This window comes from Scyliorhinus canicula, chromosome 16, assembly GCF_902713615.1.
Source record: "Scyliorhinus canicula chromosome 16, sScyCan1.1, whole genome shotgun sequence".
Taxonomy (NCBI): domain Eukaryota; kingdom Metazoa; phylum Chordata; class Chondrichthyes; order Carcharhiniformes; family Scyliorhinidae; genus Scyliorhinus; species Scyliorhinus canicula.
Genome location: NC_052161.1, coordinates 15,598,687 through 15,617,732, shown reverse-complemented (window position 1 = coordinate 15,617,732; position 19,046 = coordinate 15,598,687). Strand labels below are relative to the sequence as shown.

Sequence of the window (19,046 nt, the reverse complement as noted above, 5' to 3'; positions counted from 1 at the left end):
TTGGAGCAGCCAGTGCCTGGGTGAAATTGGTTCTGCCGGTAATTAATGAAACCCTCATCTGAAAGTTGGCGACTTGCGCTGACATTTGAATCAGGCAGTATGTGCGAATGGGAGCTGGTATACTTTGAGGACTAAGTATTGAGTGCCTATTCCAAAGGAGATTAAAGCCAAGGTTTTCACCTCTCTTAATCACGACTCCTTAATTAACCTTCCATTGTGCCTTTATCTCTACATTATGCTCTGGATCCTTCACAACAATTTAATTGTGGCGGTTGAGGTCGGGGGGGGGGGGGGGGGGGGGGGAGGTGTTGAAACTGTATTGACGACTGGAGAAATCAGAGAATTGTACACAGCATAGGAAGAGGCCATTCTGCCCATCATGTCTGTGCCAGATGTCTAAAAGAGCTATCCAGTTAGTCCCACTGCCCCTTAATCTTTCCCTATAGCCTGCACTTTGTTCTTCTTCTTCAAGTAGATATCCCATTCCCTTTTGAAAGTTACAACTGAATCTGCTTCCTTCTCAGACAGTGCATTCCAGGTCACACTGACTGAAAAGAGAATGATTCTTTTAGCCATTAGCCTTCAATCCCCGCTGACCAAACTCCCTGCAAGCGGTAACAATTTCCCCTTATTTAGGACTGAGCAAAACTCTTCAGTATATGACCAGCTGAAGAAACTGGAAATACAATGTCAATAAAGTTCAAGGGGAAGTGTGAAGGTACCTTGTCCGATGCTAAAGCACTTTCATGTAAGTGTGCTCTTTTGTGTAACTGTATTACCTCTTAGATTGAATGTACTGTATGTGTCTTCGGCACCGAGCCACCACATTCTTTTGTTTAATTTACAAGAAAATTGTTTTTTTTTTCTTTTTTTTGTTAAAGGAATAAAAAAGATTTTTTTCTTTTATCCAAATAGTTACAATAAGCAATCTGTGTCATCACCATCCACATGCACAGTTTTAAAGCTAAAACCTTGTGTGTTGTAGGATAGAAAAGTCCAACTCCAATGTGGATTCAGCAGTCCCATTGTTAAACGTAGCTTGGAATCTCTTTTGTGCTCTCATTTTCAGTTACTGTTGGATTGTTTCCTGCAATATCAAAATGGGTTTTAAAGTCAAGATTAACGTACAGGTTAACGTTCATGATCTCAGCTTGCGCCTGAGCTTTCCGACGCACAAGGTGAGTGATGTTATGCCAGAGAATGGAAGATTTTTCTAATGTTTGAACCAATCATCGCGCTGTCTGCATCCTCTCCGACACCATGGGCGGGATTTTCCGGCATAGCCGGTTGGTAGGGTCTTCCGGTCCCACCGATGGCACCCACCTGTCACTGCTTTGGAATGTGTGAAAAACAGGAAACCCTATTGTCAGTGGCGGCACTGGAGGTTCTCCCCACTGGCCAATGATGGGCCACCTCCAATGCTGCAAAACATGTCGTGGGAGGTGACGGGGTGGAGCATCCTGTCCTAAGGCCCTTCTCTCAACATCCCCATCCCCCCTGACATCCATTGATACTCTCAATGCTTCGGATTGAAAATTCTCACTTTTTATCCATTTAATTCCTCCCATGGTTCCACTCCCTGTGCATCCTCATTCATTCCTGACCCATCCTCGGCATCTCTGCGTCCAGCTTCTATTGTATCTCCACCATCTCTCTGCCCCATTATTGGTGGTCATGCCTTCCATTACCTCGGTCCATACTCCCTGCATTCCTCCCCTAAACCCCCTCTCCTTGTAAAACTTTCCCTAAAAATTGATTGAGGCCAAAACTTTGGTGGCCAACATCGTACCTCTCTCTCCATTTTCCTTTCCATTCATGTCCATTTCTTTCCGACGTTAAAGATCCTTTTGTAAATGGAATTCATATCACCATCATGTGCACTCAAGTCAGCTGTCGCATCCACTAGTTGTTAAGTAAAGATCCTTTTGGTTCAGTTGACCTCAATCCCAAAACTCAAAAGCATACCCACACGACAACATGGTCACCTCAGCTATCTTTTTATCTCAGCTGAGATGTGGAGGTGCCGGTGTTGGACTGGGGTGAGCACAGTAAGAAGACTTACAGCACCAGGTTAAAGTCCAACAGGTTTGTTTCAAACACAAGCTTTCGGAGCACTGCTCCTTCATCAGGTGGACATTCACCTGAGGAAGGAGCTGCACTCCGAAAGCTAGTGTTTGAAACAAACCTGTTGGGCTTTACCCTGGTGTTGTAAGTCTTCTTACTATCTCAGCTGAATAAGACTAGTGATATAAAAGGTTAGATTCTCCAGTCTTCTAGCCATGTGTTCTTCGGCCGCGCGCCATTTGCTGGCATTCCTATTCTCTCTTCCCTCCACCTGTCAGTGGGATTTCCCATTGAAGGTACCCCATGCCGCTGGGAAACCCGCAGGTGCGCTGCCATCGGAAAGGACAATTGCAACGGCCGGAGAATTCCGGCCAATGTGTGCCGAAGTTTTGCCATGTTCTATGCCGTGCATTGAAAACTGATTCATTCATTAGATGTCGGAGTTTAACTTGAGACAACGTGAGGAGACTTTATCCCCATTCCTGTAGGCTGGATTCAAATCCAGTTCTGTCGGTGTTAAGCCATAACTTTAGCTTTCACGTGGTCAGAAGTGGACAATACTTACTTTGTTTTCCATTTTGGTTCATCCAGTTACTCCAGTGCAGAGAGAGTGAGGCATAACTCGCCATTAAACAGGCCCAGTGGCCCTCTCTACACCCCATGGCTCTGTTCTAAAGAGGCACAGGGGAGTTCTCCAGGAGTTCCAGCCAACATTAACTCTTCAACCCAGCTTCACGCACCACAAGTGCCATTGGTCATTCACCCTGTTGCTGTATGTGGGATCTTACTGTGCACAAATTGGCTGCCATACTGTCCTCCATTACAACAGCAACTACATGTCACACAGCTCTTAATTGTTTGTGAACCAGTTTGGGACATTCTGAGGTATGATATGATTGCAAGGACTTCCTTCCTTCCTTCACTTATTTGGGTAAATTATTAAGCGATCAACCGTATAAGCCTCCAGATAATAAATGTCTCCTCCAGGAGGTCGAAAGGCTGAGGAATTTGTTTTGTTGTTGTTGCTCTTTTTCAGTGCATAAATCATAATTGTGCCCAGAGGAAGTATAAAAGTTTATTGCAAAAGGCAGCTGTTAAGATTATCGACGGTTCAATTGAAAAAAAAAACCTGGCACTTCATTTGTTTTGGTCAACGTTGAAATAGCTGTGCCACAAAAAGGCACTTAAACAAACACATGAAATGCGTCCGAGAGCAAGGGTTCCCCCCCCCAGCCCGTTACAGTTCTGTAGTTTGCTGCGAGACACTATTGTGCCATTAGGTTAAGTCACGGGCTTTAATCTGGTCACAACATGCACTGAGGCAGAAATCATTGCTTTTTCAACGCTATTAATCATTTCATTATAAGGTGGTGTCGAAAGAACCACTTTCGGGAAGGAGGGTAAGTAACCCACCCTTTGGGGAATTGAAATTCCCGGAATTTCTTCGCTGCTTTTTGACTTAAATGGATAGCAAAATGGTGTCTGATGATTCTATGCCAGCGGATACTGAGTTGCCCTTACATTTGCAGAGCCACAGTCTAGTTAACGTGTTTCTCAATGTTCTGCCAGTGAGAGGGGTCCAGATGACACCAGGACCGACCACACCCCCGAGGCTACCTGGATGTGTGTCTGTTCCCCAATGTGACCTCCAATGTGGCCGAGGCTCAGTCAGGGATGCTTCACTGCCGGTGTTTTGATAAATATTAATACGGGCAGAAGCTGCAATTGCGGGAAAAGTCAAAAGCTAAACAATTGGAGCGGAGAGAAGAGATAAATCTAGTGCAGGGGATGAGCCCTGGAGCGATTAGAAACTGCCTTGCTGTCTCACACTCGCTTAATATTTCGGAAGGGCTGGCAAAGCTTACTGAAGCATCAGGTGCCGAGAACACCAGTGTGACAGGTGATAGGGAAAAATAGTAACCGAGAAAAAGAGTGCGTCAATCAATCAATCAATGCTCTTGGAGGTTGATGCCTCAGTAAGCTTGCTGTCCATATAAAATATTGAAGGAATATACCGACACCTTTCGTGCATGACTTTTAACAGTTCAAGAATCCTCTCCTGCACTGAAACCATCTTCTCCCCAGTTCTGCTCACTGATGTAGATTAATGTGAGGGAGGAAACTTGCATTTAGCTCAGATGCCTGTTCACATTCAAACCTTTTAACACTGATATGAGGCACCATGGTGTGGTTTTCTGTGTTAAGGGTTCTATATAAATGCCGGTTCTTGTCGCATCTCTCTACAGAGATTAGATTGGAACACTGTTTGGGCTCTGTTGGAAACGTATTCTTACGTGCAAAATAAGTAAGAATATAGATCCCAAAAGCCCCATTAAACACTTTCATGGGATTACAAGTTTTGCTAAGAAGGCCAGTCATTATTACCCATCCCTAAATGCTCTTGCGCTGAGTGGCTTGCTGGGCCATTGCAGGGCGCAGTTAAGAGTCAACCATGTTTTCACGGCGCCAAGGTCCCAAGTTCGATCCCAGCCCTGGGTCACTGTCCGTCTGGGGTTTGCACATTCTCCCTGTGATTGCGTGGGCTTCACCCCCACAACCCAAAAAATGTGCAGGGTAGGGTAGGCCGTGCTAAATTGCCCCTTAATTGGGAAAAAAAGAATTGGGTACTCTAAACTTATTTTAAAAAAGATTCAATCCTATTTCTGTGTGTCTGGAGTCACATGTAGGCCAGAACAGGCAAGGATGGCAGATTTCCTTCCCTAAGTGAATCAGATGGGTTTTTGCGATAATCGATGATAATTGTCAAAGCCACCATCACTGGGATCAATAGAGATTTATTAATTGAATTTACATTCCACCAGGTGCCCTATCCTCACAACCCGTGTCCTCACAACCTAGATATCTGGATTGCTAGTCCACTGCCATCACCAATATGGCACATCTCTCATTTGATCATCTCCAGACAAGGTGCCGACGGGCAAGGCTGCTCATAAATATCTGACATCTCTCTGCAAATGGCCTTGAAAAATCCAGTGGAGCCAATGAGATTGACTTGCCTTTGACCTTTTGCTCCTGCCATTTGGTAATGCCCCTAATTTCCATAGATTCATAATTTATGACAGAGCGCTGAAGATTAAAGACTTACCGAGTGAGGAACCCATATTGTGCTCAATTGATCAATGGTGCTCGATCATAGCTCCACTTCACTTTCTGTTGTGTTGACGACGAAATGTCAGTGACTTCATGTCAAGCACTCGCTTGAGTGGCTGCACTCCAATCTTTCAATCCTACCTTTTTAACTGGGATGTAAAGTCAAGTATGGCTACTGGGCGATTACAAGTAACATTCTTATTTAGGAACAGCATGTGTGTGCCTGCTATTTGAGAAAATGTCCAAATTCCAAGGCCTTTGGAAAACAATGCAAGTAGCTGACTTCTGACCCTGGTGCCTGGCCAATCTGGAATTTGAAACCCGTTGATGTTTGATTAAAATCCATGACAAGGAGGATGGGACTCATCTCAAACTCTGCTGGTAACTATTCAGCCCTGTCTTTAGACAGGGAGGTGAATGAAAGGTCAAATTTGTTTTCCTACAGGTAAGTGGATACGTGTGCAATACCATGGCTAAATGGTTTATTACTTTAAGATTCTCTCGCCACCCCAACTGTTTTTGCTTGATAGTATACGGCTGTTCAATGGATGACTGGAAGTGTAGTAATTGCTGCTCAATACCTGAGGGATTTGGCAGATGTGAGAGTGAAGCTTGAGTGCGGCACTTGCAAAGTTGGCAGCACACGATCTGACGCCACATAGAAAAATCCATCAGCCATAACAGCAACAGGCAGCAATGGTGGCAGAAGATAAGGACACCGACCTCTTATTATCCTTGTGGAGCACCCTCACTTCAGAGTCAGGAGTACCATCATTTAAACTTGCAAACCTTCGACACGTTGGTTGTCTTTTGGTCTTGGGAAATGCTCCCAGCCATAGATTCTGGATTCAACCAGAATTTGTGTTTTGGTTCAGCACTCAATGGTCACCATTTTTAAATGGCATCCCGATCCCCAACCCCGCAATGGCCATGCTGGGCACCATCGGCCCACTCATGCACATGCAAAGAATGCCAGCCTGGTACCACCAACCTGACACCCTGGCAATGCACATGCCAGCTGGCAATGCCACCTGGACTCTTTGGCATTGCCAGGGTGATAAGGTGGCACCAGCAGTGCCAGGGCACCACCCCGCCAAGGGGGCATGCAGCTGGGGGCCTCCAGTCCCCTGGGAGACTAGAGATTAGAGTGAGACTAACTGTTTTGCTCGAATATGCAGATTTGCGTTAGATCTCGTGAAGCGTTGTGAGCCGGGTAGATCCTGGGAGAGGCGTCTCCTGGCTTTTATTGGCCGCGCTGCACCGCGGCGAGCTGGTTTTCTGGCACACCATGGCCATTGGATCACGCCCAAAATCTCTAAAGGACCACAACCTCTTGCGGGACAAAGCAGGGGTGGGCGGGAGGGATAACTAAGTAAATAAAGTCGCCATTGTCCCAGATGACCATATGCTGCTTTCCCCTTTGAGGGCGAGAACTGACTGGAGGTGATTTAACTGAAGGATCACACCTCAGGCGAGGGGCAAGGCTGAGAAGGCTTGAATAACCTCAGCTGGTATGAGAATTGAACCCATGCTGTTGGCCTTGCTCTGCACCATAAACCAGCTGTCCAGTCAAGTGAGCTAAACTGACCCTCAAGGCCAGAGGGGTAAGGGAGGGGCAAACTGCCTTTGCCTTGCCATTGTCTACCTCCCAACATGATGATTTTATACTGACAGTAAATTCAGATTATAGTTCTGAAAACTGGCCGATTAGTTCTTTTCACCAGTAAAGCTTAATAATCTGAAAAGGGGGTGGTTGTTAGGGGCATAAACCCTTGAGATTACTGGTAAAAACAGCAGGAAATTGTCCAGCAGCAAAGCTTGTGATTGAGAATAAAGAGGAGCTCATCCTCTCAAGAGGACTGGGTTGAGTTGTGTATGAGATGCCAAGGAGGAAATGTGGTGTATCTAGGACCAGCATCCTCTGCTCCCTCTCCACTGCCTCATGTGGTGGGATTAGATTAGAGCTTGAGTGGCATCACTTTGGTAAATTGACCAAACAGGACATGGACAAGAACATTGGAAAGGTGCCTTTGTACAAACAGCAAAGCAGTAGCACTGGATCCAATAATAATAATAATCACTTATTGTCGCAAGTAGGCTTCAATGAAGTTACTGTGAAAAGCATCTAGTTGCCACATTCCGGCGCCTGTTCAGGGAGGCCGGTACAGGAATTGAACTCACGCTGCTGGCATTGTTCTGCTTTACAAGTCAGCTGTTTAGCCCTCTGTGCTAAACGAGCCCCAGATCTCAAGGTGCTCACATCAGCAGACGAGACAATGCTTGTCTTCCTCTCAGTGCAGTGCATGGGGGATCCTTAAAAGAACATCAGAACATAGATACATACATACACAGAAGATAGGAGCAGGAGGAGGCCGTTTGGCCCTTCGAGCCTGCTCCGCCATTTATCACGATCAAGCCTGATCATCCAACTCAATAGCCAAATGCTGCTTTCTCCACATAACCTTTGATCCTATTCTCCCCAAGTGCTATATCTGGAGAGGCACCTCTTGAATATATTCAATGTTTCAGCATCAACTCCTTCCTGTGGCAATGAATTCCACCGGCTCACCACTCTTTGGGTGAAGAAATGTCTCCTCATCTCTGTCCGAAATGGATAACCCTGAATCCTCAGACTGTGACTCCTAGTTATGGTTACACCCACCATTGGGAACATCCTCCCTGCATCTACCCTGTCTAGTCCTGTTAGAATTTTATAAGTCTCTATGAGATCCCCCCTCATTCTTCTGAACTCCAGTGAGAATAATCCTAACCTGGTCAATCTCTCCTCGTATGACAGTTCCACCATTCCTGGAATCCCTCTTCATTGCACTCCCTCGAGAGCAAAAACATTCTTCCTCAGAAAAGGAGACCACAAATGCACACAATATTCCAGGTGTGGCCTCACCAAGAACACAAGAGGTAGGAGCAGGTGCCGGCCATTATGTCCCCTCAACGGTTGCCATTTACTAAGATCAAGACTGATATTTAACCTCAACACAACACCAATCATCCTTGTATTCCTTGATTCTCCTCGAGTCCAAGAAAGTATTTATGTCAGCCTTGAATTGATTCAAAGCATGAGCATCCACAGCTCACTGCGGTCTAGAATTTGTAAGATCCACAGCCCTCAGTGAAGAAATTGCTTCACATCTCAGTTTTAAATACTCAAATCCTGAGACTATGACTCTTCATTCTAAAGTCTCCTGCCAGGGGTAACAACCAATCAGCGTCTACTCTGTCAAGATGGCAAACCATCACCTTAACTGGCATCTCCATTTTAACAAAACAATTTGTTCATTTGAAACATAATCCTTAGCCTTTGAGACACAACATCAAATGACAAAATATATTTAGCTGTGCAATCATTTTCTGATGTTTACTCTGTGATAATTACTGGAACAATGTCCGGTAAACCCATTTGATTTTTTTTCTCTTTTCATTTCGCAGTACCAGGTTGGGTCATAGGGACAACATATGCACAACATTATTCTGTAGCACCCAATTACCAATTTGTAACAATTTACCACCCACCCTCTCGACAGCCAGGATTCCATGGGGTCAATGGGGATCATACCCACCAGCCAGAACTAGCAGGGAACCCCTGTTAGTTTCCTAGGGAAGCCTGATGGAATTACAGTGGGCTTTCCCCATGGCTGATGTACCCAGTGGCAGAAGTGTCACCCGTCAAGAGCTACTGGCCAATCGGAGGTTGGCAGTTCCTCATGCTGCCAGCGCCAATGGCGTTGGGGTGGGGGTGGCATCCGGTGGCAATGCACCAATTAAAAACCCAGCATCATCACGAGATCCCAGACAAAAAGTGGAGGGAATGTGGGATGGGGTTTGTGAGGTGGGGGTCGCGGCAGGTGGGGGTGGGGGCACAGGAGGGTGGCTTTCAGTGGCCACCCCGTCTCCTCAATGCTGGCTCCCATGATTGGGCAGAGTGCGCCCGAAAACAAGTGATTCCCCTTGGAGGCTGCAGAGAAATCCAACAGGGCTTGTTGGGCATCCTTCCGAGGATATGGAAAGCATGTGGTCCCTACTTAATCCCTGAGCCACCACTAAATTGTAGTGAGCTGAGGGAGATTGTCTGTCAGTTGGTTCAGTAATGATCCAAACTGACATCCCATTGCTGCTGCCTGGGAATCCTAGGTCAGCCTCTTCCTCCCTTTGACTTAATTGGGGGCGGGTTATGCAGTTGCTGGGAGATTACTGCAGGACTTCGTCACGATTAAGTGAACCCAGTTGCCATGCCTCCTCTATTAAATCCAGCCCAACATCAGCAATTGTCCCTGCCAAAAATAGTGACTCTTTTCAAAAGACTCAGTTGTCCTCCTTAGAGCTTGGACAGTGATGAAGACATGTCTCAATCCCCGCAGGTAATAAATATTGAGGTGTCATCAAGACCTGGAAAGAGATTGTGGAAATGTCTGAGTTGCGAAACCAGGTCTTCACCCTCCTCAGGAATAAAGGATGGTGGAGGCAGTTACAAAGCAATCACAAAGCTTCTTAACAGAGTTAAATCCTCTACTGGATTTCCCCTTCATAGGATTTCAATTCCCAATGGTGCTGACTGAAGATAGCGCAGTTGTAATATTGTAGCCAGATGTGCCCATTGGTACTTACCATAATCTTCTTACACTTTTACATCCTTGTGGTACAGATGGTGAAGTATATTTTGTACTGTATCTGGTTTCAGCAAGATAATACCTGGAATGCATTCGGTGTTGACTCTCGCTTTGTCTCAGATCAGAGATGTTTGTCTGTAATATGTGTGGAGGATTATGATGTTCAGAGTGTCAAGGGCATGGATGACCATTCAACTGTTTTGCAAAATTTCTTCACAGATTGATCTGGATCTCCTTATCTCTTCAGACAGGAGGAGCTGTCAAGGATGAAGCACACATCAATGGAAACAACAGCAAAATCCATTTATGTCACACCGAGATTACACAAATCCTTCTTCCCCCTTTGGCAGAGGCTGCAGTAAATGGCATTATCTCGTCCATCAGGCCCATGCGGGATGGCCCCTGTCCTCTGCTGCCTCCTCGAACATCATCATTACTGATAATACCATCTGAGGAGGCATCAAGAGAGAGACCTCACCGAGCCACTCAGTAAATACATCAAACAGGGATCACCTTTTTGTAGATAAATATATACACCAAATATTATTGTGTGAGCTTCCGGGTCATTGTATAGAAATGTATTGAAATGCTTTAAGTGCATTCGGAAAAAGTGCTGCTTCCACAGCACTTGTGGTTGCATGAATATCAAATTTGGCAGCAGGGTATAATTTCCTCCCTGCTCCAAAGATTTTGTTTCCATAAGTTGTGGGGGTATCTTTTCATACAATAGGATTACTGAGATCTTTGATAGTAAGGGGGCGAGTGCTTCTGTCTTTCATGATTTCTTTCAGGTGATAGATTGTTGAATGATATCAATGCTGTTTATCCCTGATCATTGTTACGGCATCCAGACTCTTGAAATTCCAGGTTTTCCACCAAGAACCACTTTTGTGTTTACTTCAGATCTTCTTGGTTACTCCCTGGATGATGAGTGCGCTGTTCAGAATAGAACTCTTACACAGCCTGTGCTGTGCTCACCAAATCGATCCCACAACATTGCTGGTATGATTCAAACAGCAAAGCCCATGACCCTTGGTCGGTAGAGTATTTCCAGAAAGGTTCAGTTGCGTTTCATTATGATGCTGTTGCTTTGATCCCTTGGATTGGTGCAGAGAGGTGAAGGACTACATCCTAACACATCGACCACACTCCCCGCAAAGCCAAGCCATCTATTTATTTGCTTCCCTTATTTCTGTTGTCATGCCAGTGCTGATGAAATAAAGCTATCAAGCTAGGAAAGCTGGAAGTCACCTCCACGATGTCATGCTTTGCATTGGACAACCTGTGTTGTTACTCGTGTCTTAATAAAGCTCGTAGTCTCAAATGTGGAGAAGATGCTTTATTGTGAGTTCGTTCTCTCTTCAGAGCTGTTTCCTAAGGTTACCTTCAGTGTTCCTAGCTGGTGTGGGTGTCTGTGTCCTGCTCCAAGTTCTGCCCTCTGTGAAGTGTGTCCTCACTTCCTGTCCCCGTCTATTTATATGGCTCTCCCGTGCCCCCTCTAGTGTTTGCTCAGTTGTATTGCATCTAGTTAACTTGTGATCACCACACAACCTGCATCATGAAGAAGCTCGATATAGTGCACTCGATGTTTCCAGTACCACCTAAGCTTGAGGACTCTAATTCTGATGTATGTATAGTTCACGGCTCCAATGACACAGGGAATGGGAAATATTTGGATGAATTTAATGCTTGCAGTCATTTGAAACACTTCTGTAGTGTTCTCCCTCTTGCAATTCCATCCTCTTATGGCAACTATCTGAGTGTGAACCGGATTGTTTGCAACACTGGTGTCATATTTGACCCTGAGATGAGCATCTGACCACACGTCATTGCTACCGCAATGACCGATTAATTCCACCTCCATATCTCCCAGTTCTCAACCTGCCTCAGCTGCAGCCTCATCTGTGCCTTGTTTGTTACCTCTAGACTTACCGATACCAACGTACTCCTGACTGACCTTCCATACTCTGTGCCCTGTAAACTTGACATCATCCAAAACTTCCTGTACCCAAACCCGCGCCAGCTTCCATTCGTTTGCTGTCCCTGTGCTCGCTGATCGGCTCCTGTTTAATCCCTCCAAGGTCTCATCCCTCCCGAACCCAGGTAAACTCCTCCAGCCTTGCAACCCTCTGAGGTATCTGCTCCTCTAATTCCGGCCTCTTGAGCATCACCCGCGTTTTAGATACTCCGCTGTCAGCGACTGTGCCTTCAGCTACCAAGGTTCTCACAGTCACTTCGTCAACCTCTCCATCGCTTTCTTCCTTGAAGGCTCATCCTCAAACCTATATCACTTTTGACCAAGTGGCGGACGACTTGTGCAAAATGCTTTGAGACGTTTTATCAAGTGTAAGGAGCTGTACAAATACAAGTTGTTGTTGTAATGTTTGGATGGCATTAAGTTGTTTTAGTGCAGCAATGTGTGTGGAGATTTTAGAAAGTAGCTGCCTACTTTCCTCCTTGGTGTGACCCCATTTGTCACCTTCCCACTACAATTCGACACTGTACGCCGTGCAGCGTCCCACACAGCACACTGAGGGTGACCAGCAAGAAGCCTTTGTCAGATGAACTGATTGTTCCAATCGCGACGACTTCTGCTGGCAGGGCTTTAGAAATTGGGGTTGGAATTTGCTGCCTCCTTTAAGTTTGAGATGCACTGCATCGCTTAATTATAATAAATACTCAATTCAGATGAGTGATTTCTGATTTCACAAATATGACAACGAGCGTGTCTGAGCAGTGCCTCTTTCTTTAAAAATAGGCTTCGGTTATCTGCAGACTTGAAATGAATTTCAAATCAACACATGAGAATGTCAAATGTGAAGAACATACTACCGCAGTAGGATAACTGCATATTATCACCATTAGTAATGCAACACATATGACAATGGGGATCAGTTAGCTCAGTTGGCTGGACTGATGGTTCATGGCACGGAGCGATGCCAGCAGCGTGGGTTCAATTCCCCATCCCGGCTGAGGTTATTCATGAAGGTTCTGCCTTCTCAACCTTGCCCTGTGCCTGAGGTGTGGTGACCCTCAGGTTAAATCACCACCAGTCAGCTCTCAAAGGGAAGAGCGGCCTCAGGCACTGTGCAAGATTTACATTCGCACTTTGTCATTCAATGGATAATCCAAATAGTGGTTTGACCAGTTTAAAGGTGAAACAGTCCAATTTATTAAATTATTTTCTACACACAGGTTTGTTGACAAGCATGTGGGTTGTTATTGGTTATTTTAAAAATAGTATTGTTGGAAGATATTGGGTGGGATTTTCAGACCCTCCGCCGGGTCGGTGAATCCCCGGGGGGGCGGCGCGAATGCCGCCCCGACGCCAGCTGCTGTATTCTCTGACGTCGGTTTTCGGGTAGGGGCAGGGTTCGCGCCACGCCGGTCGGGGGCTATTGGCAGCGCCCCCCCCCCCCCCCCCGGCAATTCTCTGGGCCCCAATGGGCCGAGCGGCCGTCCATTTTTGGCCAGTCCGCCAGCGTGGATTAGACATGGCGGCGGTGGATTAGACATCCCACACGGCGGGACCTGGCAGGTAAGTCGGCTGGTGTGGTCCTCGGGGGGGGGGGGGAAGGGGGGGATTCCGCTACTTCCGGTCGGCCCGACGCCGGAGTGGTTCGCGCTGTGTTTGATGCCGGCGTCGGGCCATTGCACCGGTTCCGGAGAATCCCACCTATTCTGTTTCCCTTTGGGATCTATCAATTTCCTTTGGACATCAGGGCAGGGATTCAGTGTTCGTCGCCAGTCCAATTCAATAGTCTAGCCCTATTCGATAATCTTCCTACCAGTGACTCCTCTTCCCACAACCTGCACGGTCACTTCAGCAGATTCCCAAGCCTTTACCTCATGCCCGACACTGCCCCTGAGCAGCTATCCACAGGCATTGATGACACCCACCTCAAAACTGCTGTCATGCTGGATAGAAAGCAGGAAAAGACAGCTTCCTCCATCAAAGCACTGGAAAGACCAAAGCAATTATCTTCAGCCTCCTTTAAAAAACGTAATTCTCCCAACTGACTCCGGGGGCGCGATTCTCCGAAATGGAGACAAAGTCCCGACGCCGACGTGAAAACCGGAGTGTTTCACTCCGGCGTTGGAGCCCGCTCCCAGCCCCCTATTCTCCCGCCCCCGGGGGGGACTAGGAGCGGCGTCGCATATTTTAAACGTGCTGGGCCTTGGCGCCACATAAAAAGGGGCGCCGTGTAAATGATGCTGCCGACGTAGTGTAAATGAAGTCACCTGCGCATGCGCGGTTGCCTTCCTCCCCGAGGCCGCCCCGCAAGAAGATGGCGGATGGATCTTGCGGGGCGGCGGAGGAAAGGAGGTCCTCCTTTAGAGAGGTCGGCCCGCCGATCCGTGGGCCCCGATCGCGGGCCAGACCCCATCGGAGCCCCCCCCGGTGCAGACACCCCCTTCGTTTCCCCCACAGGCCGCCCCCCCCCCCCCCTTGCGTTCCTGCGCAGTTCCCGCCGGCAGCGACCAGGTGTGGATGGAGCCGGCGGGAAACTGTCGTGTTGGGGCGGCCGCTCGGCCTATCCGGGCCGGAGAATCGCTGCTCGCCTTTTGCAAACGGCGAGCGGCGATTCTCCGAGCGGCGATTCTCCAAGCGGCCAGCCTTGATTCTCGCTGCACTGGTTTGGGGGGGGGGGTGGGAGAATTGCGTGCGGGTGCTGGGGCAGCATGGCGGGACTCGCGCGGTGTCCCGGCGATTCTTCCACCCGGCATGGGGGGGGGGGGGGGGGGGGGGGAGAATTCCGCCCCATAGTTCCTCTCCATTCACAAACACCGTCACCTTCCACCTGAGCAACAGGACATGTGCCTCCTGAAAATCAGCCCCATGAAATACTTAACCACACCTTTGTCACTGTTGAACGCAACTATTATGATCCTCAACAGCCTGCACACTCTTCACATCCAAATCTTGTCCTATCCGTATTCTATCCAGAACCAAGTCTACCATTCCTCTCTTTGTTGACAAACATTGTCGGTGCTCCCCCAAAATGGTAGATTCTAAACAGTCTTCATTCTGTTTAAACCCCTTCATGGCTTGTCTATTCTATATCTGCAACATCCTCCAGCACAACAATGCCAGCCCAGATTCACCAATTCACCTTCTTGTGTTCCCTTCCTCACCATTGGTGGTTATGGCTTTAGCCCCACCCAGATTTCATGCTCTGAAATTTCCTTTGTGACCCTTTTTATTTCGCTCTTTAAAAGCTTCCTCAAAATCCACCAATCTTTTGAAGCACTATGCAATTTATTTCTTATGTAAAAGGGCAAGGGCAAATTACTGTTGTAAAAATATCAATAGGAAGTTAGAGGCTACATCCAAAAGGATGTGAAGACGTTGGGCTGTTTCTGGAGTGGTTATTGAAACCAGGCCCTTCGCAATATTTTAGGAGCAATTAGACACATTTTAAAATGAAAATCCAGCTGCAGGCCAAGAAATGGGATTGTAGTGGACATGTCCTGCGGAGGGACTCACCCTGGTGCGCACAGTGGGCTAAATGGCTTTGTTGGGTATTCTGATGACAGAAATGTGTGACCTCCGGGACACAGTGAGGATACGCCCACTGGCTTTCATATTCGTGCTTCTGAAAGGTGATTCTTTGGCCATTTTAGTTCTTGTGCCTCAAACCCCTAAGAGATCCCGCGTCTGATACCCCAATGGCTGAGATTGAGAACACCCAAAATGCCCCACTTACCTGACACTCCAGTAAGTCAGGATTTTTAATCTTTAGAATCAACTTCAACAACTAGGTAATCACGGTCGTAACATGGGAGTTGGTTTTAGTTTTCACTTTAAGAAAGATAGAACCAGCATTTATATAATGCGTTTCACAACTTCAGGATGTCCCATTGCACTTCAGTGCCGATACTCAAAGTGCTTTGTCTTTTTGTAGGAAATACGGCAGCCAAGTTGTGCACAGCAAGATCCCACACACAGCAATGTGGTTACAATCAGATTAATCTGTTTTCCTCATGTTGATTGAGGTCTGGTCTAGGCACTGGAGGGAACTCCCCCCCCCCCCCCCCCCCCCTCCTCTTCTTGAAATGAGTTCCAAGAGATCTTTCACATCCACCTCGAGGGGTAGAGGGGATCTCAGTTTAATGTCTCAGCAGTTAGCTGGCACCACCGACATTGTGTTACTCCTTCAATACTTCAGTGTGAGTATCAGGCTCAATGTTGTACCCCAGGCCCTGGAGTGGGGTTTGAAACCCCGACTGTCTGACTCAGAACCCACTGAACCGTGACCAGTGAGGGGAGGGGGGGGGGGACTCCACTGAGGGGAAAAAGAAGCAACATTCTTTACAGCCACCTATTCCTTTATTCGTAATGTTGCTGTACTTCAAAAGGGATAGGGGGCAATGTTGAATTGGCGGGGGGGGGGGGGGGGGGGGGGGCTTATTCCTCTTGGCAGCTTCTGACAATTATTCCCCTCTAAATATTTGTTGTTACAGGAGACAAATTTCACCAACACACAGACGTACACACACATACATATAATCACACACACGGATACACACACATACACACACACACACACACACAGGCAAACACACACACTGACACCCACATACACATAGACACACATACAGACACACACACACATAGACACACATACAGACAGTCGCACACAGATACACACACAGACACACACACATACAGACACACACATTGGCACACATACAAACACACACATAGACACACATACAGACAGTCGCACACAGATACACACACAGACACACACACATACAGACACACATACAGACACACTCATAGACACATGAAGACACACACACTGATACACACATACAGACACATGCAAACAGAGTTATGCACACACATAGACACATTCAGACACACACAAAGGTACACACACACAGACACATGCAAACAGAGTTACGCACACACATAGACACATACAGCCACACACACAGACAAACACGCACATATCCAGACAAACAAAAACAATGAGTGTGAAACCACAAAATGATGAATGTTTGTGGGACATGGTTACAGAAAAAATGTGTCGTTCTTAAAACAAAATTCCGTTTCCCAAGAATCTAACAGCAACATGACGGACATTGAAAAAAAAATATAGCTGTAACAAAGCAAAGTAAAATGTTATGGGGGGGAGGGGGAATGACCCCAGAACTCACCAGGTGCACGCAATGGCCATTCCTCCCTGGCGCTCCCTCCAACATGGTGAATAAGGCTGCTCAGAGCACTGCAAGACACATTTACATTTCATTTGCCTGCAGCTTTCGCTCCGCGTTGAAGCCAGCAGTAAAACCACAACTTGCCACAAGGGGCATCACTCTCGGCATTAACAGAAAGAAGCCCGACTTTGTCAGGCTTGCGCCGGGTTCTAACAAAACTGGACCGTTTATTTCTCTTCCAGCCAGACTTTGGTTTAAAAAGAAATATTGAAATTCAAGGTGAGGAGTTGTCTCCCTCTTGCCTCCGGGGAGGGGCTATCAACTTGAATCCCTCCCTCGGGTGGCGGTGCCACAATGTCAGCAGTCACAGTCAAGTCCTGAGCCGTCCGTCCACCATTTTGGATTCAGTCAGGGTGTTTGGGGGGCTGCAGAATGTATGTAAGTGGAATCATCGCTACCCCTCCCCCAAAATACACTGTTTGTCTTTCCTCTTTGCATGTTGGGCAACACATCAGTTCACCTCGGACGGACATCAATAACTGATGGAAGATCTGGAAAATTCACAGTGGCCATAGGCTGTTGTCCAGACCTCATTGCAACCAGAAAAATCTTAAATATAAGCAAGGAATCCATGCGGACAATAAAATAGCTTTGTGAGGTCCCAGGTGCTGGTAGAGCAATGTTTCCATGAAAGACAGATAACATTAATGGGCCACAATTTGACAGCCTACGTTAGTCAAACCACTTAAGCTATTGGAATGGAAGGTGTGACATTTATTCATGAGACTGGATGTAATTCTGTCCAATGCTGAAGTACCATCCACTGACTGCGTGGAGTTACCTGACCTCTTGGTGGCAACTGGGGTTCCTGCTCCTGTCTTCAGTGTTGTGTGGAAAATGCATGCCGTCGCAGGCGCGGATTGGATGTGATGCTTCCCACAGCTGACATTCATTTGGCCAGGTTGCTGCCTCAAGACTGTCCAAATCTCTGGAGCCATCAGGCCCCAGGCCCCAACATGAATGAATGACTTCAGGTGAGGAGCCAGTGAAATGGGTGGGAAGTTGGGGGGTAGGAGATTTGAAAAAAAATAGCCCAGTCATGTTTGCCGCTGCCTTTGTTGCTCCAGCGAGGGATCGGAATTGGAGAGTTCACCCTCGAGATTGTTCTGCCATTCAATGACCTCATGGCTCACCTACGACCCAACTCCTCATTCCCCCGCCTTTGTCCCATATTCCTTAATACCTTTGGTTAGGAAAAAATCGATCAATCCCAGTTTTAACATTAACTTGCTTTCAAGTTAATTGTCTGCAGGTGAGAGTTCCAAACTTCTCAGAGTGTAGAATTGTTTCCTAATTTCCCTTCCAGAAAAGTTAGGATCTAAATTTTAGACAATGGCTCAAAGGCTAGAATTCCAAACCAGCAGAAATCATTTCTCTCCCCATCCTGTTTCTCTTAATAGCTTGAAAACTTTGATCAAATCTTCCTCTAACCTTATAAACTCCAGGGAATAAATTAAATGTGCAATTTCTCCTTTTAATTTAACCCTAAGTGTCTTGGTATCATTCAGCTAAACGTATGTTGCACTCCCTCCCAGGACAATGTATCCTGTCTGAGGTGGGATGCCAAGAACTGCTCACAGTATTCCAGGGTCAGAGTTGTATTGTCGCCTGTTGGCGGGTTTGCAGGTAGGGGGGCCATAAAATTGCTCAGGTAGCCTTCCCCCCCCCCCCCCTCCCCCCCCGCCTGCCACCCACCTCCCCGTCGTGCTCACCCTCCTGCCTGCCCCTGTCCTGTCTGCAATTTTATGAGGGCAGCCCGCCCCCCTTCGCTCCACTGATGCCCTCAATTTTGAAGCTGACAGGAGTTCAGAGCAGGGGTTAAGTCCGGCAGGTCACCTTGCACAGGCCATGGTTGGAAGAAGGGCATGGGGGAGGGGGCTGGTTCTCCCTGAAGGCCCACTTTTCCGCATTGGGCACTCACTCCCAAGGTATGCCCACATAGGTGCTCCCTTCACCCCCTTGGCCTTTCTATCAAGTCCCCCTCTCCCTTTCCCTTCTGAGTTTGAGAAGCCTTTCTGC

At 47.2% G+C, this 19,046-nt stretch overlaps 1 protein-coding gene across 4 annotated transcripts in view; it reads right to left on the bottom strand.

Annotated features, from left to right (window-relative positions):
* Positions 1-291: 291 nt before the first annotated feature.
* Positions 292-19,046, bottom strand: part of LOC119979442 (VPS10 domain-containing receptor SorCS1-like) — a 1,177,426-nt gene continuing 1,158,671 nt past the window's right edge. For 2 of the 4 annotated variants that reach the window (XM_038821670.1, XM_038821672.1), the window contains one exon: positions 292-1,087. In XM_038821670.1, coding sequence (XP_038677598.1) covers positions 1,029-1,087 — 59 coding nt within the window. In that variant the 3' untranslated portion in view covers positions 292-1,028. Of the gene's footprint in view, positions 1,088-16,967; positions 17,036-19,046 lie in introns of all 4 variants that reach the window. The other 2 variants (XM_038821671.1, XR_005463722.1) reach the window with 2 other exon arrangements.